Here is a 24,636-nt window from a genome sequence, read left to right as displayed (position 1 = left end):
ACATACAAAGTGTTAGGTAAATATTAGGCAAAGTATTCTTTGTACTATCTGTCATCGATCCATCTTTTTATTCGTGTTTATAAAAATATGAATTTGCTCGGCGTCTAGCGACGAGCCAACACCGGCTTCTCCTTTTGAAGCATCTAACGACGGAATCACACTGTATAACATGTCAATACAGCAATCGGACGCATCAGTAAATCTGTTCCCAATCCCTCACCTTGACACAACAACGAAAGTTATTAGTGGCGTTCTATGGAGGTCATCCAAAGGGCCAGAACATTTCGAAAGATCACGTGGAAGCCTCGTGATGTAACTACGTGACTGATCTCGCGTTTCCATTTAAACGGTTCCTTTGTTACTCCACATATGCTCTGGCGTAGATTCTTTTAAGATGCCAGCCAATTGGTTGGGTTACTTTCGGAACTGAAGTGAACGACCAATCAGCTGTTAGGCTGCGGTACGGTTGCTCGAAGGAAACGTGAGGTCGCTGCTCGTGCTAGCTTCAACGATGCGCCCCGCTCCGCCTGATGATCATAGTCGTTGTTTGTGTTTTGTCGTGTTCGTACGAAGTGATGAGCCGTGCTCCGACCGGATTTAGTTGTTCTCTAACTCTCGACAGAGGAAGCATGCGACTCTATTGATCTGTCGAGGGATATAGTCGCTGAGGCAACGAAGGATGGGCATATTCCGTGAATATCCGCTCGTTTTTAATCTTTACAAGAAATATAGTTAAACGTTCGACGAGGAAAGAACGAAGAAACCGCTGGAGGAAAATTGTGAGTGGGTTATATGTTCTACTAACTCAACGAAGTTCTACTAACTCAACGTTCGTCTAAATATTGCCAACGATCCCCGAGGTGAGTCAATAAAGTCGCAGAACTTTCCAGGAGAATATTCGTTTAATTCATTATTCCCCACCGTTCGATAATTCAAGCGTGGTCAATTGGCCTCATGGTCGATCACAATCACGCATCGTTTCCTCTCTAGATACAATTATCTAGGTAACCATAGCGTACATCGTCAAGGGCTAGTCAACGAGTTTTTTATCCCTCTTGTTTACCTTGTCGCGCTAATCAACCTCATGTATGTATCCATGGGAAAGAGAATTATCGAGAAGCTTCGTATTATCACTCACTAATGTATAATACATTGCGTTCCTCGAGTTTCTATTACCATAAGCTCACAGTGACGATTGTTATCGACGTATCGATTCGTTCAGCCCGTGTTCGATAGGGAAATCGGCTACGCGGACATTTATACAGATCGAGGGGGTTTATGCGTCAGCTTTGAGAAATTTGCACACGACGGAACGCACGTTCGCAGTACCCTTGAGATTCGCGTTCACTGACTCTATATACCTACAAACACGGCCAATTTACCGTGATAAGGGGCGCGCGGGAGTGATGCAGGAGAGGTATATTATGATCAGTCAACCGATCGGCGAGTGTGTCATAAAGTTTGTGTCGTTGCAAAACAGTGAATCGTTCCGTAATATTTCTTTAGTCCCGCGCCCATCGACAAATGAGAATCTTGGAATTTCGTCTGGAAAGTACGATCTTAGCCGATTTAAGGAGCATTCGGACGATCGATATTATTGTCAATATTTAGGTTTTCAACATTATCGTACATAACAGGTGGTCCTCTAAATGGTCAATATATATAGCCAGTACAATGTAGAATCTTTGAATTTTAAATATCGAAATAATATTGACAATAATATCGGTCGTCTAAATGCGCCTTAAGGGTCGAAGTTGTTTAACGCCAAAGTTCATTTTTTCTTTTTCATTGTCGAATTGTTTTTCTTAACGTTGTGGATGAATGAAAGCTTCCGAGGATTCACTGAATATTTTTTTCACTACTATTTCGTCACCTAGATTCTGCAATTTTACGGAATATCAAAGAAATTGAACTACCTATAACGTTATTATGATAAAGTATATAATATATATGTTGCTTGACTATTAATAGGCTACCGCGCTCTTGAGTTTGTGAGTACTTCAGGTTTTTTAAGAAATAGAAAACTGAACAATTTGCTCCAATATCTAAATTGTACTTGCTAGAAGAGAAAGAAAGGTATAAGTTTTATATTCAAAAGTGCAAGAGTTTATTATTATCAATATTTCTTATAGCATGTTTGAAAAAGTCATTTGATTTTTATTTGAGTTTTGTCTTGGTTCACTTATATTACTGGAAAGTGGAAGCGTCTCTTTATTGCAGCAGTTCTTTTAATTATAGAATCTAATTAGAAATGGAAGAAATAGCGATGGCGAAAGTATTCAGCAAATTCTTGCAACTCCCTTTCATAACTACTACATTGGAAAACAGAATTCAGTAATTGATTAAAAATAGTTGTAAATGCAATATCACGTTAATGTAGTATTGGCCCTTAATGGGTTAAAATAAACGATTTGATTGGTGGAGATATTAGTCGAGATATTCGTTGAAAAAGCAGCTCGAGCTTTAATCTCGGGTCGCAAGGGCTATCGAAACGTGGCACTTGTCTCTTTTTGCCACTCGGCTTTGGTAAAGTCGAAGGTCTGTTCAGTGCAGATCGAAGAGTTCCTTCGCGATTCTCGTCCCGAACAGAGGTTCCAGAGGAAAAGAGGTAGAACTTGCGTCCGAGACCATCAAAGTTTTCATTCGCGACACGAGATTCTCGGTTTTATATACTAACAAAAATTCGGATCACGTCGAACCATGAAAGATAATAATGTTGTAATTGCCATTTTACAGAGAAAATTAACAAATAGTGCGAACAACAGTCTGATCGAATCATCGGAGAGTTGAAGGAAGGATATCTGGAGTAATTTACGGTTGTTGTTTCTACCATTGTGATAAGCGAAATGACTAAAGTGTCAGGAATGATAGAGACGGAAGACGCCGTCGGCAAGCCAACTCTGGTACGACGTATGTCCAATATGCTGAAAGGTAAGGGAACCTGGTTAAGTTATATTAATTAACAATTTTAAGATTAATCGCTTTGAAATTGCAAGGCACGATCGTATCGCATCGTTTCCGATAATATCATTGTTAGTTTGTTAATAGAGCCTGTGTGAGCTTATATATTGTTTTTATTCTCAACAGATGGAAGTAACAGTGGACCACCGATGCTGTTTCGACATGCCTCAATGCAGAAGATTCGCCATTGCTGCCAAAACTTAAATCTCTTTCCATATCTGCTCTACTCCTTCGGTAACTCGAAATCGCATCCAGTTGCACGAAAGGTGCACCATTGCCTTGGTCAGTTCCTTCAGCTCATCACCGCGAGGATCTTCTTCCTATGCAGGAGTTTCCGACAGTCGCTGCTACGCGGTATTCGTTCGAAGGAGTTTGAAGTAGCGGAGCCACCAAAGAGCGTCGAATTTTGCAAGTTGATGCCACGATTCCGCATGACCAGGCTACAGAAACGAAAACAAGATAGCTGCCTGTTCTTGACCCTAGCTGTATACTTCGCCCCTCTGCTGTTGGTTTTCCAACTGATCGGGCTGGCCAGTGCGATGGTCTTCGAAAAATACACTCCCGGTTTCATTTTTCTGTTCTTCGCCCTGTTGTTTCTCGGATGCATCTCGCTCAAGATTCTCTTCCACGAGAGCGCCGAGGAGAGCCGTAAAAGTGTGAAAATCAAAATGCAATGATCATGTTCCGGCTGTCGTTGCCATCACTCTGCGATCAGACTGTTTATCAGATAATAGACCAGAGAGTATTGAGAGTCTCTTTTACAATTCCCCATTGTCGCATTTGATTACTTAAACGACGCGATGCCAGATAGAGCTTACATATTACTTCTGTATATCGCATGAAACTAGTTTGTCCATGCTTGTTCATACCCTTTTTTTTATTCCCTCATACTCTGCCTTTCTCACTCTCTCTTTCTCTCTCTTTTTCTTCCTTTCTCTCTTTCTATAATATACATATGTATGTTAGTTGCCCATCGATGGCTTTCTAGTTAGTCTAGAATTTCGAGTCGATTGGTTCGCAAGTTCTATGTTTTTTTTTTTTTTTTTTACATTTCGTTATTATCGGACTGATACATGTAATCGTACGCGTAAGTAACGTAGTTGCAACTTTAGAGGATAGACAGTTTGTAACCACGTGCTTCAGATTACGAATACGGTCTTTTTTTGAAGAAGTTCGTACAACATATGTATTGCTTTTATCTACGCATAATCTTTATTCTTCCTTTTATTTCTCTTTTTTTTTTTTAACTTCTTTTCGTTTTCTCGAATTCCAACTTCCGAGAATTACTTAGCATTTCATAGGCGCCATATGAACGCTGTGTACACATGTAAATGAAATGCAATTTACGAGTTACCTGGATAATGTATCGCGGTTCACCTTATCCTCTACGGCAGAAGACTGAAAATCGTTTTAACTTGTATATAAAAGAGGAGAAGATATATATATTAAAATATACTACGTTATATATGTATACATAATGCGAGAAAAAAATGATTTATTCTATATCGTAAGGTTATATTAGCTGTCGTTCGTCAAAATGACTTGATGTGTCCACTAAAACGAGTTAGGGTAATCTGTGATCAAGTGGATCCAAGTGTATTTTTCGCGGCCATTCGCTATCCTACTTACTTAAGTACGATAAGGAGACATGTAACTTTGATCTTTTTTTTTTAAATATACATTACATCTTACATAAGACGTTGTACTTTTCTTTTTTTTAAGATTGTACGCATTTGCGGTTTAATCTATTTTTATCGTCAATGAAGTAAAAGTAAGAGGAAGAAGCAAATGTACATGGAAACGTCAACCAGACTATTGTATTGCTTTCCAGCGCTCCCATACGCTTTCGGCTGCATACCAGCAGCGTGTGCAATCACACGGGCGACGTAACTTTGTTCGTGCACGCTATGAAACAAATGTGCAAACGGTCCTAAATGACAAAAGTTTGTCGATTAATTTAATAATTATCGCGTTACTTTTTTTATACGTAATATATAAATCATCGACGCGCTATACCTATTGCATAGACAGCGACATCACCGCCTCCGTGGTAAGCTTCGTCAGATATGATAGTTGCCTGTTGACTGTACGTATACGCGGTTGTATTTTCTTCGGAAGGATCCAACCTGACGGCGGAACCATTCTTGAGCGTGTACGCTATGTTATTCGGTCCCCCTGTACTGTACGTCAGCGTTGTATATGGAATTCCATCGTGCTTGGACTTCTGAGATATACCTGTAAGACGAATGAATTATTAATTCATATTAAAATCTCATTTGAAATGTATTTAACATTAAAGTTTTACAATGCATTTCAGTAGGAAAGTTTAATTAGTTTTAACAAACAAAACGATTCGTAATATCTTAAAAAATACTTTGCCACAGAAATGAAATAAAGATTCATGAATATAAACAACGATTCTTTCGTTTTTCCTACAAATTTAATGGATCTTTTAACAATAAAGGAGATAAAATTGAGTCGGAAATGGTTTAAGAAACGCAACAGGATTTATCAGAAATACCTAGAATGTGCGAGCCCCTATTGCTGTAGCCATTAAAACTCATAGAATGAGTATGATCGCTGGTCACAATAATAAGAGTGTCTCGAGTGTCAACCATACCCAAGGTCGTATTAATTGCGTCTGAGAACCTAACAGTTTCTAGCAACGCCTGTGCAGCGTGGCCACGATGATGAGCATAATCAATGAGCCCGCCCTCGACCTAAAAATTACCATTTGATATATCTATTCAAAACGACATACTTTTCTTTAGTCTAATAAATATAAAGAAGATAAGAACTAGACCATAAGAAGATAGCCATGTTTAGACTTTTGTAAGATCTTCAAGGCAGTCACGGTCATCTCTTCAAGACTTGGCTGTCCTTTGGGACCTTTTTCTCTATTCCAATCCATACTGATGTGGCCATTTGCAAAAACACCCAACAAATAATCAACTTTATCAGTATCCACGCGAAACAATTCTTCGTTATTTTGAACGATCTTGAAGGAAAGATTTCTAGCAACTTTGTCCCGCTTCCATTCCTCTATTAAATCTCTACCATCGTTTCTTTGGCCAGCCCAATTGTCTATAGGATCGAATTCAGTGCCTGTGGCATTGGATTTCAACATTTGTCTACCTCCTCCCATGATTACCTAAACCAAATACACTTCTAATTAACATTTCTCGTCGTAATCTTCATTTGTCGCTGTCGAACGTTTCAAGCAACTGTACTGAAGGAAACGACGAAGAATATACTTAACAATCTCTTAAATTGAAGTGAAACATTTTACTGAACAATCGCGATATATTATAGTTTGCCTTGATATTTTTCCCTGGCTGATCCTCCACGAGTTGTCTGGCGATGTCTTTGCACTTTTCGGCGGTCTTCGGCATTGTCGACTCGCACTCCCATTTTCTGTTCGCGCTGTGCGCGTACAGGGGTGCCGGAGTCGCATGAGTCACCCTGGTGGTTGTCACGAATCCTGTAAAAGATCACAGTTTAGATTAGTTTACTCTTAATTTAGAACCGTCCAAAAGATTGAATTAATCCAAAAACACAGTACATATTCGGGAAAATCTTCGCGATAAAGAAATAAATATTTTCCAAAATTCTTAGCATTTTGATTTATGATATCCATCCACGTGGATAGAAAACTCTCCAGATATATTAAGAAGCGACTTATCGCATTCCTACGATCTCAAAATTATTTAATCTTTTCCCTCCGCAAATTGTTTCACTTGAAAAAGATAAAAATTATGAGTGCCAAATCTGGTATTATAGAATCCTTCCCTAATGCCCGATCATTAAAAGACTAATGAAAATATTCTACTGTCGACATTAGAAGCGCGATTTATCGACTTACATAGTAACGTCATATTCATTAATAATATTAGTGGCATTTATATATGAACGAAAAGTTGGACAACAGCCTAATATGACAACTTATCGTTTACAATCTTGGCATTTGTTATCGCTGACCTGTGTCTTTGCCAGCCGCCTGCGCCCACGAGATTATAGAGTCCACGTGGTAGTCAGCATTCAAGCTTGCAGAACAATTATTCATTGCTACGTTTGCATCCACGCCGACTACGTTGTAATTTGTCTTCACTCCGCCGAATAGAGCTGTTGCTGTCGAAGCTGAATCTGGTACTTGCTTGTCAGTATTGTACGTCTATTTCAATATATTTTAATTTCAATTTTATTTTAATCATATTTTACTTTTAATACTAGTTACTTATGTTTCTATAGCTACAGAAGAATTTTCTATACGTAGAATATATGCTATAGTATAACATTTTTTCTAATTATTTGATTACAGAATTTTCTATATGAACGATATCTTCTACATTATAAAATCTTTTATAATCATATGATTATAAAAGAGTTTTTCTGTATGTGTATAGAATACATTCGACATTATAGAATTATACTACGATTATAGAAGATTGTTGGACGTGGACCTTAAGAATTCCTATATGAGGAAAACTCTCCCAAGACAATTGGCTGGTCTCACCAGCACGAAATATTCTACTAGCGGTAATTGTATCAGGACTCATGCCATCGCCCACGAAAATGATCACATTCTTCGCTGTATTCACATTCCATTTGTACGATAAAGCCTTTTCCAATTCTCCTTCAGCTAATTCCCGCCAATGTTTAGTATCTGAATACCGAGGAAGTAAGTGATTCATTAAAAATTATGGAACGATTGAGCCTCGCTCCTTCGGGAATCTATGCACGTATACATGCAGTCGTGGGCAGAATAAAACGGGCACTTTTTAAAATAGAATAACTTCTTCAAAATTGAAACAAACGACTTGATTTTGTTTTCGACCAGCTAAAAGGATTAGTTTACTAGATGAGGTGTAAACAAATTTTGAAGACATTGAATTTTTGAAAATTGATCGGAATCGGGAAGAGAAAAGAGCTAAGGTTACTTTTTTACCCGGGTCTGTAATGAAAATTTAAACAACACATTTTGAAGAGTTATATCAGTTATATACGTGCTGAAAATTTGGTGCTTGCTTCCGCGTCGATTGACTTTGATAAAATTTTTAACACATGACTAACATAACTCCAACTAATATAAAACGTGTTGTTTAAATTTTGATTACAAGCCCAGATAAAGAATGCTGTAAAAAGTAAGCTTTACTTTCTTCCTCGCAACTCCGGCCGATTAGAATATTCTGAATTTTATTACACGTCATTTAATTATTCAATTAATCGTCAACTAATTCTTTCAACTACTCCAAAAAAAAAAGAAGAAAAAAGGAAAAAAATCAATTTGTTTGGCCCAATTCTAAAACAGTTATTCTGTTTTAAAAGATACTCGGTCAATTCTATCCACGATGTACGTGCGAAACACTTACACTTTGTACACTGATAAGATATGGAATTGACTGCGAACAAAATTTTATATTCTGACTGGAGAATCATCGTTGCTATGCATGAAAATTATTGTAAGCGCCTGAGATGAATGAGAGGAAATGTACGGAATATAAAGAAGCTGGAGAATTTTAAAGATGAGTATCGTTTCGATTATGTTGTCATCGGCAGAAGTCGGCTGGTTCGATGACTAATGGAAGGTCACTGATGATCACAAAATAGATACATGCACGAATTGGAAATCGATGAAATTATTATACCTTCTTTAAGCGTGGTTCTAACGATCCCAATGTGCAAGAAACTGATGTATAACGTGACAAGCCTTATTTTTATCATATCAGTGAGATACATTGTTGATAGTTGCGTGTCACGTCACGAAAGAGACGTTGATAGATGTTCATGCTAAGAGCGACTAAATAAAAGAGCAATGTAAGTGCATAATTGCCTTGTTTGCTTCGGATTAGAACGCTCTCTATTGGGAAAAGGCTGTATTAAGTCGATCATGAAGAACTCTGTTTTATTTTTTCCATTATAAAGATCCAGATTATCCTAGATCGTAGATCGTTGACCGAAGATTGATAGAACAGAGAATGATCAGAAGGATTTAATATAGGGTATTTCCAATTTTTCGGGCAAATTACAGGGACATAAGTTTGTAAGTGAAAGTGAGAAGAAAATAATGTAATGTCATAATAAAAGAAAAAAGTGAGTATTTTCTTAGAAAGTTGCAAGCAAATATTGAATGCAACGTAAAATATATGCTTGGTGAGAAAGATGAAATCTAAATAGAAATACTTTTACATATTTCAGGTTAAACTTGACGATCTTACAATTACAATTTTGTAATATGATATTTGCAAACAAAACTTCATATCTTTAAGTGAAAATTATTTCCCTGGGGTTGGCTGGGGAAGTTGGAAACTCCTTAGATTGGTGTAACGAAAAAATAGGAAGGGATTAGCTAACATTCACTGTAACGTTTTATTTGATTTTTGTTCATATTCGTCGTCTATTCGTACAGATCGTAACACGTCGCGTAATACAATCCTTGTAGAACTCTTTTCCACCTCTTCTCTCGTGTCTCACATTCTTAACGAAACTAGGAAAAATAGAATCGATAAAATCTACCATTCCAAAATGTCTCTCCACGCTCTTTTCGTCCCTCTTAGCTCGACGTCTGATTCTACTTAAAAAACGCACAGTAAAAAAGAAACCAGACAATCTACAAATCTAATTATCGAACCTCACTCTATCCAAGTCTTCACGCGTTCAAAACGATATCCACTAAAGGATTCACGAAGAAGCAAAGTTCCATTGCGTCTTATTTATTATTATTCTAATATTATTATTCTAATCAACCTCTTATTGTAATTAGTTATATAAGTCTGTAAATTTTGATTTTTCAGCACACGGAACCAGCTTCTTGTTCTGATGAATCCTTCCAAATAAAATAAATAAAATAATAGGAAATCATCTATTAGATAAACGAATCACGTTTACTCTAAATTGATACTAAACACAGTTCTATTAATCTATCTTTGGCCAAGAACAGGTATCTTGAAAACGAATGAAAATTATTACTACGTGTATACGTTCTTAACTGACATTTGAGGTATCCTTTGATGGTCTTAATGACCATACGAATACGAATTCATCTCGTCGAGGCAATTGTTACGCGAGTATTACGCTGGAACGCGACATGATCTCTTGTGGCTGTAGGTGTGGCCAACTATTTGGGCTGCTCGAGGTCGCTGCGTCACTTTTAGCACTTTGCTTCGTCCACGTGATGCTATTTCTCCAATTTGTCTCGTCGATTATTGAGCGTCGATCGATTGCAAGCTTCGTGGATAAAACTAGGGGGAGGGTAGGGGGAGAAAGAGAATAATATGAGCTAATTAAAACGGTAGATCAGACGCGAAGCAAAACGGCATTTCTTTTCGATTGGGAACGATTTTGAATAGTTGGCCACGACTGTTGAAGAAAGAACATCGCTATCGTAGAACTCTCGCTGTGACAATTGGCCTAATATAAACTCTCTACAAATCTCTCTTACACGATAAAGTACAATAAAGTTGTACTCTGTTCTCTGTACGCATTGAACGCGATACATGCACGTCGCGCTGTATCGACTACAGACGCCGCACGATTCGTCTCTCTCGTCTCACTTTCCCTTTCCCTGCTTCCTTATTTTAAGTTTTTTAAGTTGAATATTATTGCCAACAAATTTCGTGTCTCTAGATATTTTAGTTTGCTCTCCATCTCCTTTCAGATGATTCTTTCGTTCATTCATGCGTGATGAACTCTTGTAGCTGAAGCCTTTCACAGTGTAACATAAGAGAGGCCATTAAATACTATGAAATATGGTACTGCAAATTTTACACGTTAAATATACTTATTAATGCAATTGTTAATATTTGTTTCTCGTAAAAAGTGTTTGTATCTGGTTCTATAAACGCAAGGAATCTTGATGATAAACAAATGTGTAATTATTTCTTAAATCGCTCGTTCTGAATCGTTTCGTTAAACTATCGTGTTATTAAAAGGTTCAATCCATCCAAAGTAATGAATTCGAAAAGATCTTGACGATAAAGAAATAATTGCTTATTATAATCGTTCATTTTCAATTTCTCGTTATTTTATCACACTGCCAAAGGATGTTAAACCCGTCTAGTTTGTTTCTTCAATCCTTATACAGCATCGATCGTATCACTGATCAAGGCTAGCGAATCATTATCTGTGCATCGTATTTTCCGGTCGTTTTGCTTCCAGATCAGTGGATCGAGTAAGACGTAGAATTCGTCATCACAAAAGGACCAAAATCTTATACAAACACATCAGACGCTAGAAGTCCAAATTATAGTCAGATCGTAAGATACTTAATCTTCTACGATCAAACTATGGCAATAATAAAATCGCTGGACTTCGGCGATCAGTATTAACGTCTAGTCTATTCTTTCCTCGTTTCTCGTCTGTTTCGAGTTTCAGGCCACGTATACCGGAGAATCGTCCGCTGAATCTCAGCAAAAATATCCTACCTGCAGCGTCCGCTTTATTGGATGCGCGCGCGCGCATTTCAGACGATACATATACATACGTACACGATAAAATTGACTTTACGATGGCAGAAAACACTCGCACACTCTCTCACGCACGCACTCTCTTCCTTTCCTTCTCTCTGTTTCTGCGATCTCTTCTACTCAATCACTCTTTCCCGACACTTTCATCTTCCTCGTCTTCTTCCTGTTGCTTGTCCATCACTTCTTTTCGTTATTCGATTCGAGAAAGTCTCACAAACGCAATGAAACGATCCGTGGTGTGAACGCGTGAAGATTCTCTCGGTTAGACCGCGGATTTTTATGTCAATTTATATTTTTTATGAACTTAATTAGAGATGAGAATTGAGCAGGAATGCCAAAGTGATCAACTTCGCTTCTCGTTAGTTTCTTTCGACGCATACGTAGACGATTAACATTGAATTCTCGAGAAATGAATTACTCTCGAAATTCGAATAAGTTATTTCTATAATTCATCTATCGCAAGAAAATAATGCAAACCACGTTAAATTCTAAAGTAAATTTAAAAACCATTATTTATAATATCATCATTTTCCAATACTTTTCAGTTTATGGGACTGATCGATGTCACTTTTGGATGACTTTTATAAGAATTTAAAATACTTGATTCCTTAACGCACAATTTTTCCTCGGGCTTACTAATGCGAATCATTCAATTTCTTACACTGCAAATGGATATTATATGTTTTATGAGATATATATGTGTTTTTTTCAATTTTTTAATGCGCATATAAGACAATCGTAGCTCTTGAATCCATATTCTTATATGTCATGTGCGTTAAGTGGTTGAAATATTTATGGTAAATTAAAATATTTATTTTATGTATTTTTGCACATTTAAATTTCGCATAGACACATAAAAATCCGCAGTGTAGTCTTGACACTCCTCCATTGAACCCTAAAGAAGCGTGCTTCTGCTTAACAGAGTTCGAGTGGCGCTCGAGTGGTTACTCAGAGAATTCGTCGACCACACAATGTGCTTGTTCTCCAAAATGCTCGAGACTCGTTTACGGATGAAACCGATGTAACAGGTAATAATTGACAGTCTACATTACACGCTAATTGGTAGCGTCTTCGACGTTGTTACACTCCACTGTTCGCAGCCTGACGATGAAGATCCGACCTTTCGCTGGGTTTTTAACACATTAACTGCCTTTTATAGCGACTGAAATTTTTTTCTTCAAACTCATCGACCTCTTTCCAACGTCAATTGAAAATCATTTGCGCGTGACGCCAACGTGGCATCATCGGCAGTCAACATGTTAACCAGACGATTCGACATTTGAAGTTCGAGCAAAGACGCCAAGTAAAATTGCATTAATCACTACTGATATGTGCGCGATGTTTTTCTCGGATACAATAAAGATCGTCTGTCGAGTTTCTTCATCGCATTCCATCGAATGCGTCGCGATTAAATCAAAGGAGAGTCTCTGCATCTCCGCTGAAGCAACAGCGAAAAACAATTCCATATTTAACGTTCGATGTTTCTCGAAATGTTTCTCCACGTTTCTTCGCTTCTGTTGCCGGTGACAGAAGTTGTTGCTTGCTGTTGCCTGTTTCTATTCGAAATGGTAAAGATCAAAGAAAAGTAAGAAACAAGAATTCCTTTACTGCGTGCAATTTGTGGCTTGTTTCACGATACATTGAAGTTGAAATGAAACTGAAATATTCCCGTGCTTCGGTGTGGATAAAATGTTGCTATTGATATTCATAGAACAGGTTTACCGTTTAAAAGTTCACCAACAACAGGCAACAAAAGATTCCTCGTTATCGCTACAGAGAGGACGCAGTTCGATTCTCGTCGAGATTCGTCTGTACGCGAGTCTTGCATGAGCTCGTTCGAACAGAGGAAAACTGGAGACTTTCTCGAGAGACCGTTTGTTCGCTCTGTGAGAAAAACCTTACCTACGCAAGACGAAAGAAAGATAAAGGAAAAGAAAGGGAATGAAAACAATCTGATCGGAACGAGGCGATTCCCTCACCTCGTCGAACGTGATCGATTTTTTTTTATAGAAAAGATAACGGTCGACTAAACTGGTTCGAATTCTACGAATGATCGCTCCTGGGAACACGCCCTTTGATAACAGTCACTTTTCCCTCGCAAGTTCGATCGTTAAGAAATAAAAATTACCGGCAGTGCATAAATTAGGTCAAGTTGGAGGAGGACGAACAACATTTGAACGCACGTTTCATGCGTAACAAAATGACACAAGAAGAACGAAGTAGGGTGTAATTTACAAACGAATTCGTATCGGAAAAATGAATCGACAAATCTCTTCTTTTCCAGAGATTATCATCTACCAATAATAGATGTCTGCAACCCTTGTTCTCTTTGTTCTTTAAGATTCTCACATCTGCACGCTTCGCTTCTTCATTTTCGTATATTTTTGATATCGCGTCGTTTTTCTTTTTTTTAAATCATTGTCGCGCGCTGTAAAAAATTGCTTTTGATTTTTGGCTGCTTGAGCTGGCTCCGGAGCGATGCTGGCTTGTTTTCCAATCATCGTGAGACTAAAACGAAAACTCGAAATTCCAAGTAACCGATCTCGTAGCAAGGACGAAGTGCCATCTTGTCTAATAATAATATAGAATATCGATTCAAACATTATTAATTCTACCCCGAGCATCATTTTATCCAGTATCGCTCATCGAACCGAGGGGTTGAAAAGTATGGGGGCAAGGGGCAGAGGGTGAGAACAGTTTCAAAGAGGTTTAATCGCGGATTAGTCTCGTAACCGTGAATCGTATACTCGTGATATTCAACCTACTTTCTCTCCTTCTTTCGTTCTTCTTATCCGAGTATAGTAGGACATTACGTATAATATTTAATATGTATACAGTTACTCTTTCTCTCTCTCTCTCTCTCTTTTTGTTGTACGTCTTTCTTCTCCGTAACCCTTTGACTGAAGCTCTAACCTTCCGATAAAACCACAAATTCTTAGTTTCTTGTTTGAATTTAGTCAAAGCTGTTTTTAATACAAGTTAGAGAATAATATCCAACGAGTTCTCGAATTTACGTGTACAAACATCATCACACACGACTGGTTATTGTGAAACGAGTAATTACCTTGCCTCCGCCCAGTAAAAGGGTTACAAGGGTAAAAGGGGATCTCTGAAATAGCGTCTAGTGTAACGTGGCGAAGGGTAATAGTTTTGTAAGTTATAGTTCATCGATTAATTAAGCTTCTCGAGCCGCGTCTCGAGAGAGAGAAGAGGATTAAATGAATCGATAAAACGCTACGCATCTACGGTAATCACGAAAAGTCGATAAACGAGGCACGCACTGCACTCGAAACTCTGCTTTCGTCATTTCTATCTATCGGTATTGTACTATCATTATTTTTTTCATTTTCTTTATTTTTTTCTTTTTACTATTCCGCCGTAGACACACTTTCGCGTGTTCTTCGATTAGTCGAACCCTCGCTTAGGCTTATCGTAGTATATTTACGCGAATTGTTCGTCTTCCCCGAAGTGAAACGAGTACTCGTCTCGCGAATATGTACACATACACGCACACGCGCGCACACACACATATACACACACGCACGCACATGTGCGCGAAGAAAATGGTGAAATAATTCAATCGGCAGGGATGAAAGTGAAAAAGAACGTACATATGTATCTCTTTAGCTGTCGAAATTAGTACTTTTAATCAGTACTCGATGAAGTACCGCGGGAATTTTTTCGCGTTCAATTATCCCAAATTTTTGCATGTTTTCGTGTTTTTGTTCTTCCTTTCGGAGTAGTTTCAGGGATGAAGAACGGAAACAGGAAATGTTAGAGTTTCTAACGAACTAACGATGATTACTACAAATCGATTGGAGGAACAGGATTATCAATTTCATGATCGAATGATCGGAGATTGCTAACGAGCAAACTGCGGATGTTTATTTCGTATTTTTACGAACATAATTAAAAAACTGGTCTTTCTAAACCTACGGAATATTACAAAGAATACTTTTTTGTTTTATGTTATACTTTATATATTTCTGCATATAACGTGTACTCTGTACATTCTTGCACTTCGGAATTTTTCATAAATTCATAAACATCCGTAGTCTACTGATGAAGAATTGTTTTACGTGTCTCTTTTTTTCTTTTTTTCTTTTCTTAGAATGTGACAAAGGGGAGATTTAACTGCGAATTAAACTACGTTTTTCTCAAAGTATTGTCCGTGAAGCGGAGTCGAAAAATAGGTCTCGGATCGGTGTGTTCGTTAACCGCTAAAACGACCGACGATTCAAGTTACGTTTAGTCAGATCGATGAGAATGATTCGATGGATGATCCTATAAAAAAAGTAACGACAAAACGTCACGAGGTTACTGTTCCTACAAAAAGGAAACGCCCAGGATAAAGGGTAAAGATTACGCGATAATCAAATAATAGCAACGTAGCGCTACGCTTTTCTCGAGTCTTCCTATCGATTAGTATTATTAGTCCGCGATAACTCGATATGACAGGTTACTAAGTTTGGCCGCTTCTAGGTTATCTTAGATATACGTCTCTATATCGCCGCTATACGTTCCTCGCGTCCCTCGGGATTGCCTTTGGTTCAAGCTGCCTCACGAAAGCAACACCTACGTCTCGCGCCCTTTTTATAAAATGTTAAAACGCCTTATCCTAATTGTTTGTCAAATAAAGCGATTAATATAGTCGATAAATAGACCCTTCCTCTCCGGAATGAAACGCTATCGTTGGCGACACCGTGCACTCTTCGATCTCAAAGAATCGAAAGAGATCGCACGTGCCTCGAGAAGAATACTAACTAGACTCTAAGAATTACAAAATGCTCGTGAATCCTTTGATTTCATTTTTTCATTTTTAATGACTATCGCGTTCGCGATGCAGCTTGAACGGACCCCGAGTGCGATCAAGATCAATCGCATTGAAAATCCTATGTTGAGGATTTTCGAATACTTTATTGATCGTTGTGAACTTCTACTTGTCGTTCCTATTCAACTCGAAGACTACTTTTACTCTCTAAGGAGAGCTTCCTCGGCCTCCTTTCGCCTCGCTTTCGCCTCCTTCTTCGCTCTTTTCTTCTCCTCCTTGGCCAATTTCTTGGCCTCCTTCTGTCTAGTCTTCTCTGCCTTTTCTTCCTCTTTCTGACGAGCCTTCTCCGCTTTCTCCCGCTCCTTCTCCCTCTCCTTCTCCTTCTTCGACTTCTGAATCTCCTGAACCACCGACAGCTTCGGAGCTGACTGAGGCCTCTTCGACGTGGACTTCGTCGATGATGAGGACGTCGAGCTGTTCACGTTGTTAGAATCTCTCGGGGTCGGCGACGTTTCCAATTGAGTCACGATTTTTTGAGCACATCTGGTGAATAGAAGTTGAGGGTATGTCGTATATTATATAGCAAACAAATTTAGTAATAGACAAATTAAGTTTTCACGAAGCAGTTTTATAAGATACGAACTTGTGCATAAGTATTAGACACTTACGAAAATTTAAATAAACGTGAATATTTATTGGGAAATTAGAAGTCAAAGAATTACTATTTAAAGAACTGTATGGATCATTATTTCACTTGAAATCCCAATTGATGCGTACGAAACGAAGAACCTTGATGCTCATGAAGAAAAGTTCGAAAATCTGTATAAAAGATTTAATAATTTATTACCTTATCCTAGTGGATGCTTTTCCTGCACGATAGTCCCTCTGGAATTCCTTGATCGGCGGCAACCTGCGATCCCGATTTTCCCTCATCACTTCTTCCTCTTCCACGACCTGCTGAATCGGATCTTGATACTCCTAATAACAATAATAAACGAAACAAATTGAACTCTAACATTTTATCAATATTTATTTTAAGTTATTCTATTTTTTAATATACGTATATGAATTCGATTATTAGAATTTCCAAACAAATTTAAACAACCTGAATTCTCATTTTCATAGATTGCGTCTGCGAGCGTCTCAGAGTCGCGCCAGAAGGTTGCCTCACCCTCGTAGGTTTCCCAAGGTTAGAGCTTCCAGTGCTACTTGCAGAAGACGAACTCGAAGAAGATACGGAAGACACTCCTAAAACATTGAGATAATGTTATAGAAGAGGTAATTCATTTTGTGATTTTTAGGAACATGGCGAACCGGAAATAGAGGATGAACCACTGGCCATAGAGTACAAAGAGGCGGAGGCTGGCACATTTCCGGCGACCCATCTACCGCCAGGTCCAGTCACTCCCACTGGCACTCCTGTCCCCATGTTATACTCTGACGCGCTTTGTGGCAGAACCCAAGACTTTCCAGACATCGAGTACTATAAAATACAGATATTGCAAGATTTATCATACGACGTTATAAAAATGTATTAAAGTTTGTAAAAGTGTTATAAAAGGAATTATAAAAGGTATCATAAAATGTAGGTAGTATGTCAGGAAGGATGAGAAGGTGTAAATGTTTTAAGCGAAATAAAGTTTTGATGCTAAAATAAAATTAGGATTATATAGATATATTAAAACTACGAAAGTAGAATGTAACGCAAAAAGGGTCCCTCAAATACAAACTAAGTAGCATGAGTCGCTCGCTTAATCCTTAATTCAACCCTCAATTTGAAGTAAATTAATTAATTACACCCTAATCTCAAGCATTTGGTCTATACAATATCTAGCGCTTGAAAATCAAATATTTGTTAAAATATTCAGAAATTAATAAAATATTCAATTCACATCGTCCAAAATTTCCATTCATATGAAACTATCATACTAGCTCAAGAAAGTTTCATCGATTCATTTTTATCAAATATGGCCAACGAGCAATCGCTTTGAAGTTATATTATAGAAACGAAATATCGGTTTCAGCAAGGTTGTACGAACAAAACCAATAATTTACGGATGGTATCCCATGTTCGTGTTTAATATTTCACGAAATTAATTGCAGAGCTGCTGGTGTGAAAAGAGAGTCGAAATGATATTTATTAAAACTGTTCCAAAAAAGAATGGTCATACGTCATGCCTTACGAGCCCATTTGGCCTCGCTAGCAAGGCGACAAGTGCTTTCCCGGTTCGCTCCAATTAACGACGATTTTACACCCCTGCAATCACATCGGCGAGCACGAAGACCGTTTTATTCTGGTTGCATACGTTTCTATGAAACTCCGAGTGAAAAAATTGTATCACGAAATAATCGTAAAACACAACACGTCGTAGGGTGTTCTTCGACGAGGGTGAGAAGTACTTAAATAGGTAGGTAGGTGGTAGATAAGTAGGTAGTAGATAAATAGGTAGTAGGTAGGTAGATAGTAAATAAGTCGGTATAGCAGGTAGGTAGAGGGAGAGAGTGTGAGAACTGGAAGAAAACAATGTTCATTATTTGTACTACTTACGTCCCGAGGGATGAGGGTTTGTTTCAGGCGTAGAATCTTTGCTCTGCATATGACGCATCTCAGTGGTAAAAGTCTCTGTGACACCGCCATTTGTATCGTTTTGACGAAGCAACGCCTGTAAAATGATTCAAAGAAAAATGTGGTGAACGTAATTAAATTTGGTTGTAAATTATTATTGCTCATTTATATATTTGTCTTATTGATAACGAGATAATGTCGAGATAATGAAGATTCTTCTAAATTGACACAAAAACTACCAGATAGTATTTCAATCAATGACATCTAGAATGAATCATTGATAGAGAAGATATATATGTATAAATGCGAGAATATTGTAGTATAGTATGCATGATATAGTACGTACAAAAGGATGCAGAAAAAAAATCATTTTACCTGCAAACAACCCGATGGCCGCAGGGAGCAGTTTGCATCGTGGCCCTGGCATTCACACAGATCACGCACTACGAGAAGGGAAAGAAGAGTAATTAAAATTTAATCTCGACAAAGCGCATTAGCCTGATCATTCTCCACCCCATTTGAGATTCATCGAGCGATTCGCACGAGGAAACGAAAGATAAATCCAATGAACTCCCACTGGGAGTTTCTGGTTGGTCAGCAGAGACTTTCAGTGGCTAAACAAGTAACATTTGATCCAGCAAAGGATTACAAATTTCCTCAAAGAAGACAGTTTGCCTAAGGATCAGGATCTAAGGTCTAAAAATTTGGTTGATGATATTTCAAAGACAAGTTGTTTTTTTATCAATTGATTTATTTCAACGTGCTAATCTACACTACATCAGCAGTTTCATAACCATTTCTAGAATTCCATATATCTATCACCTTAAAGCTATGATGTTCGTGAATTTATTTATTCCATGCCACCTGTAACATAATAGTGCTCTAAAAACATTCAATCTCATTATGATCCTTATTATTATCACTAGAATTACCAAGCTCAACGAAATTAGCTGCTTTGTAATTAATAAAAAAATGCACAAGTGCTTTTGACAAAATGAATGTTCACTTTTATCAAAACAGAAACATAATTATCATATATTTTTTCATGTTTATATACCGTTTCCACGATAACAAGCATATAAATAAGTAAATTGTTGTTCAACAGTTTAATTAACTTTATTATAAAAGCATCATGTGCAGAAACGGAAATAAAACTTTTCTATAGCAAGTGTTCAAATATAATTTCTCAACTCGGTGTGGTTCTAGTGTCAATTTATATTTTATTCGCGCTTCTTAACCCACCTCCATGTTGACCTCCAGCACCAACGTTAGCACCCCTGCCAACTCCAAATCCACCACCCATACCACCTCCCATATCACCACCTCCTCGCCCTCTTCCTCCACCACCGTCTCCACCTCCTCGAGTAGCCCTTCTGCTTCTCTTCATATCTCCACTCACGAATCCAGAGGATCCAGACTGAGACATCATTGCGTGCCCCGATTGGGCCATATCGTCAGGAGACATACCTGGGGGTGGTCCTGGAGGTGATCCTGGAGGTGGCCCGCATGGTGATCCATTCGGTGGTGGGCCGCAATTTTGAGAGTTACCTTGGGGGCTGCGTTTTTCTCGGTCGCTGTGAAGGCTGGCAGAACTGGAGGAACTAGACTCCGAGGGAGCTCCAAGGACCTCGAATTATTTTTAGAGATAGTTTAGTTTAGGTAGTTTGGATTTTCAGTTATTATTTGGGTCATGATATAGCGAGGCAGTAGAGTAGGTAAAATAGATTGATTCTTGATTTGACAAAAATAAATTGATTTCACATCTCGAGTTCTAGGCTTACTTAAGTTTGGGAATATATTGGAAATACATTGGAAATACATTTGGAAATACAAATAAAAAAGATGACTGGAATGTAGATGTAATATAAAACATTCGAGATATGTATCGGTTTATGATATTTAAAGATTCAAGCGAATCTCTTATCTTTTTAGTTATGTCTATAAAAATGAAAATTTATATAGAAATCCATATACTGTGGATGTTTATGTAAATTTACACTTTTATGAACTATAACTAACAAAGAAATAGAATCAATAAAGGTTCGTTTTATCCATTGAATACTACAACGAGTAATTTACTTCACTTTATGCATTTCAGTATATTCTGTGTATTCTATACAATTTGGAACTTTTAAATATCTTATAAACGTATAAATATCGCAGTCTACTTATTGACTAAGTACTTCAGTTGCAAGTAGAAAAGCAGGAAATGTTTATTACCTTTTTAAATTATCCTCTCTTAATTTTTATGTCAACATGCTACAAAGAGTACATTGATTCTGTATAAAAGATTTGCTCATATGACTCTAATGTAGGTTTTAGGTCTATTCATATTGCTATCAATTCGTCAATTTAATGTATCAATTTAATTTAATTCGTGTAACCTCGGCATATACATGACCCAAATTATATGTATAAAAAAATGGATGTAAAAGGTTAGTAGAATTGAAAAAATAATTAAAATAATATCTTCTGTACTCGAAGCTTGATAAATAAAGGGAAAAGCTTGCTTACAGAGAGTCCCAGCAAAGCGACCACGCTGCAAACGAGGAGATACTTCATATTCACTGATATCTCGACACTCGACACTGTTTCTCTCGCTTTTGGCCCGTCGAATAAATAGTCACGACGTGATTACATGAAAAGGGGAGATGGAATGAGATGCATCAGATATTGCACAGGTGCATGAAAAAAGGATTCGCTGAAAAGGAAATGATGGTTGGGTGTCATTATCAGCTACCTCCATTGTCGCTTATTTTTCCACAGAAGCTACGATTCCTATCTTTTTGTTTTTTTTTCTTACGCTCTTTGTCGCAATCGTAGCCGCAGATAATGGAAGAATCCTGATGGTTCGTGATGTTAGTTGAAAAAATATTATTCTACAACACAGATGCACGGAAGATAATTACTGTAACTCGTCCGAATGTTATCGTTTGCCGAATCGTTTACTTAGCACCGCCTTTGATGACAGCGATACTTATCTTCTCAGGAAACTAATTTGCTCACCGACGTTAATAATGTCAACCATTGTCTCCAAATTATGTAACCAGCCGTCTTAAACGAAGCCTGTGTGCTTTGTTTTTCTACAAACAATAATCGATTATTTTCTCTTGTACGATGCAACTTGCAAAAGTTATTTTCCTAATGTTCTTGAATGATTTATGATCGTTTGGCGTTCCGCAATTACTTCAATTTTTTGATCTTTTATTTCTTATATTTCATATTTAATGTGGCAGCTATTATTGATAATAAGAGTGGTGTTGGGATATAGATATTATTCAAAATATGTTTCGCAATGTTAGCACAAACTATGTCGCTCTGTAAGACCTCGAAGTACATACGAATACATGGTCCACTTGAATTTAAATAAATGAAAAATACTCCTTTTTTATAGTATTTCAAGTTATTAATCTTCCTGTCAACGAATCGTTCTTCTCAGTCATTAGGATTAAGTCTTTATTAAATCTCGAACCAACTGCTCGATGACATTTTGATACAAGATGATTTCTTTAAACAAGAAATTTTCCTCGTTAGTCAGTAGAATCGAGTCCAGCTAATTCTTCAATAATTTAGAATTTAGAATAACATCAAATACTTCGAATAAAATTAACAATATTAAGTTGATCAGTTCTTTGATGATACCAATAGAATAATTCTTCCACATGATAAATTTATTTATTTAATAAATTATCCATTTTCGTCTAATAACATAAAATTCTTCAAGCATAATTACGAATAAAATATCCCTGTTTACCTCTTTGAGGCGTTATCTCCAGAGACCTAGAGGATTGTAATGGACATAACCAAATGAAGCGTCGATTAAATTGGAATATTAATAGCTGCTCGAGGGTGGACGAACATGTCAGGAGTCGCAGGGTCGTAGCAACCACTTTGTCAGCTTCGTTAATCGACTTTTTCAACCCATTGAGCGGCCTATTCGCTCGGAAATTGCAACTTTTCTGGACCAGCGGCTGTCTTTCGAACGAACAGAAAGGCTTCTCCTCTCTATGCAGCGTCCATTTGACCGTCGAAAATTCTCTCTGCAGCCCTTGTGTCGTCGCTCGTTTGGTGTATTAATTTCTTTCTGGGTCACTGTACCTGCCAGCTTCTCTTCCTTTTCTCCACTCTGATTCTGTCGTTGTTGAAAATAACTTGCATAGTTCAAAATAACGCGGATTTAGTTTTTAAGATCGAGGCCAGTCTCGAAATGCCTGTTTTTAAGCTTTTCCTCTCGCGCAACGATTTTTTCCCTAATGTCTGAAATAGTCCACGTTCGTTCACCTCAAAATTTATTCAAACTAAAATTAAGTCTGATATGAAGTTGACTGGAAGACCCTGACGATCTTATTGTTTGAAAAGAAAGAAATCTGCTTTAACTGAAATTGTTGTTAATTGGTCATTGATATTAATACTATTCATTTTGTTCATTTATTTCGTGGGAATTCATTTATTTCATTGCTATCGAATTTTTCATTTTTCTTGCTAAAATATTTCTTCAGTACCTCTGTAGTCTGATTTAATGTACTGAATGATTTTTCTATCAAAAAGCTTTCGTTTGATAATTTGATAATTTAAACAAACCACCAATCTATCTAGGAAATGATATAAAAGCAGCCTCTTCATTATAAGTTGTATTTGTAACTCTTAAAAAATATAGCGTCTGTAATATACTTTATTATAAAACACTTAACTGATTAAATTAACAAAAACTTAAAGGTCTTGATGAACTTGAATAAGTAAAGAAACTGCTCCAAAATGTTTGACGCCTCTGGCTGCCGATCTTTCGATTGCATATTAATTTCCAAAATTAAATTGCATCATGTCAACAACTCTGGTAAAGAATAGAATCATCCACGATCCTCCCATTTGTAATTTCGTAATTAAATTACACTTTGTCAAAACTAGACAACTTGTCGCGTACTATCTTCAATCGTAGTCAATTACTGTCTCATTTATTTACGAAAATCTTCAGACAAAGTTACAAATATACAAAAACAAAATTTAATAACAGAACTTTCCAATCAGCAACGCTTCTCGATTAATTCAGATCCGTGAGAGATGATAGGTAGAAAAGGATGCTGCGTAAAAATGATCGAAATCTCATTGTCAATCGTGATTGATTTAATGAAATTTTTCCCCAGGCATCAAAAGAGAACGATTTCTTTTATTCCGCTCTCTTTCCTCGCGAGGGTACCGCGCAAATCTCATTCCCTCGCCAATCATCGTCTCTCCTTCTGGCAAAATTACGAATTAGGCTTGATTATGCCTTGTCCCTGGCAATAAGAAAGAAAGTAACGAGGTTACCTCGAGCAACCTTGAAGAAAAAAAGGCGAAGGCAAACGCGTAAGAAAATGCAGCTGACCTAATCTCCATTGGGACCAGTCGGGGGACCTCTCCCGCACAATGTTCCAGAGGTATTAATTAAATCGAGGGTTACCTCGACATTTCACTGAAAATTTCTTTCATTCTACGCCAGAATTAAGTGGTAATTTCTCCCTCTGCGGCTTTCCACTCAATCGAAATATCCGATTTTTATGACCAACTGCCGAGTGGGCCGAGAATTTTTCAAACCTGATTGACCAGGGAAAGGTCGTGCACTACTAATCATTGCGAGTATTTTTTTCTTACTGTAATGTGGTTGATAGTCGATAAAATAAAAAAATTTTTTAAGTAGTTTTGCAGTGAAGATAAAGCGAAGCTTCACAGAGAGAAAGGTAAAATTTCTTCTTAGAATTTAGCAAGGATTGCTAATTCGTGAAAAAAAGAACATTGTAGTTTATATTACAATTATACTGCTGATTTTTAAAAAGTGTATTTGCAGCATAAAGTAGAATTTTACAAAAGAAGAGAAATTTTCTCCTGAAATTTGCCAAGGA

At 37.4% G+C, this 24,636-nt stretch overlaps 4 protein-coding genes across 8 annotated transcripts in view; 1 reads left to right on the top strand and 3 right to left on the bottom strand.

Annotated features, from left to right (window-relative positions):
* Positions 1-533: 533 nt before the first annotated feature.
* Positions 534-4,657, top strand: LOC117155546 (uncharacterized). Of its 4 annotated transcripts, none has more exons than XM_033331628.2 (3): positions 534-779; positions 2,737-2,931; positions 3,088-4,657. In XM_033331628.2, the coding sequence occupies exons 2-3, from the start codon at positions 2,847-2,849 to the stop codon at positions 3,636-3,638; spliced, it is 636 nt and encodes a 211-aa protein (XP_033187519.1). In that variant the 5' UTR covers positions 534-779; positions 2,737-2,846; the 3' UTR covers positions 3,639-4,657. The 4 variants fall into 4 exon arrangements, with proteins under 4 accessions (XP_033187519.1, XP_033187517.1, XP_033187516.1 ...); XM_033331626.2 differs by having other exon boundaries at positions 534-860; XM_033331625.2 differs by lacking the exon at positions 534-779 and adding an exon at positions 875-1,552.
* LOC117155544 (alkaline phosphatase) lies at positions 4,440-8,770 on the bottom strand. The gene is made up of 8 exons (XM_033331622.2): positions 8,607-8,770; positions 7,422-7,624; positions 6,940-7,132; positions 6,279-6,442; positions 5,765-6,112; positions 5,483-5,681; positions 4,978-5,196; positions 4,440-4,891 (listed from the first exon to the last, which is right to left on the bottom strand). The coding sequence occupies exons 1-8, from the start codon at positions 8,695-8,697 to the stop codon at positions 4,719-4,721; spliced, it is 1,590 nt and encodes a 529-aa protein (XP_033187513.2). The 5' UTR covers positions 8,698-8,770; the 3' UTR covers positions 4,440-4,718.
* Positions 8,771-9,303: 533 nt separating this feature from the next.
* Positions 9,304-24,636, bottom strand: part of LOC117155545 (uncharacterized) — a 103,023-nt gene continuing 87,690 nt past the window's right edge. For both annotated transcript variants that reach the window (XM_076623067.1, XM_033331623.2), the window contains exons 4-9: positions 19,136-19,203; positions 18,743-18,857; positions 17,509-17,677; positions 17,300-17,442; positions 17,042-17,172; positions 9,304-16,737 (exon numbers count right to left, since the gene is read on the bottom strand). In XM_076623067.1, coding sequence (XP_076479182.1) covers positions 16,395-16,737; positions 17,042-17,172; positions 17,300-17,442; positions 17,509-17,677; positions 18,743-18,857; positions 19,136-19,203 — 969 coding nt within the window. In that variant the 3' untranslated portion in view covers positions 9,304-16,394. The remainder of the gene's footprint in view (positions 16,738-17,041; positions 17,173-17,299; positions 17,443-17,508; positions 17,678-18,742; positions 18,858-19,135; positions 19,204-24,636) is intronic.
* On the bottom strand, positions 19,491-21,412 carry LOC117155547 (uncharacterized). Its single transcript, XM_033331630.2, has 3 exons — positions 21,275-21,412; positions 20,003-20,387; positions 19,491-19,624 (listed from the first exon to the last, which is right to left on the bottom strand). Exons 1-3 carry the CDS (start codon positions 21,320-21,322, stop codon positions 19,611-19,613), a joined length of 447 nt encoding a protein of 148 aa, XP_033187521.2. The 5' UTR covers positions 21,323-21,412; the 3' UTR covers positions 19,491-19,610.

This window comes from Bombus vancouverensis, chromosome 12 (genome assembly GCF_051014615.1).
Source record: "Bombus vancouverensis nearcticus chromosome 12, iyBomVanc1_principal, whole genome shotgun sequence".
NCBI lineage: Eukaryota > Metazoa > Arthropoda > Insecta > Hymenoptera > Apidae > Bombus > Bombus vancouverensis.
Note: the sequence above shows the minus strand (reverse complement) of the source record. Positions and strands in the feature narration are given on the sequence as shown.

Coding starts and splice junctions, on each gene's coding strand:
- LOC117155546 (XM_033331628.2), top strand. CDS start 2,847: ATGACTAAAGTGTCAGGAATGATAGAGACGGAAGACGCCGTCGGCAAG. Junction 2,932..3,087: donor TATGTCCAATATGCTGAAAG/GTAAGGGAACCT, acceptor TATTCTCAACAG/ATGGAAGTAACAGTGGACCA.
- LOC117155544 (XM_033331622.2), bottom strand. CDS start 8,697: ATGTATCTCACTGATATGATAAAAATAAGGCTTGTCACGTTATACATC. Junction 6,443..6,939: donor GGCGGCTGGCAAAGACACAG/GTCAGCGATAAC, acceptor GATCTTTTACAG/GATTCGTGACAACCACCAGG. Junction 5,197..5,482: donor TAGGGGCTCGCACATTCTAG/GTATTTCTGATA, acceptor TTCGTCTTACAG/GTATATCTCAGAAGTCCAAG.
- LOC117155547 (XM_033331630.2), bottom strand. CDS start 21,322: ATGAAGTATCTCCTCGTTTGCAGCGTGGTCGCTTTGCTGGGACTCTCT. Junction 20,388..21,274: donor TCGCTTTGCTGGGACTCTCT/GTAAGCAAGCTT, acceptor AAATAATTCGAG/GTCCTTGGAGCTCCCTCGGA.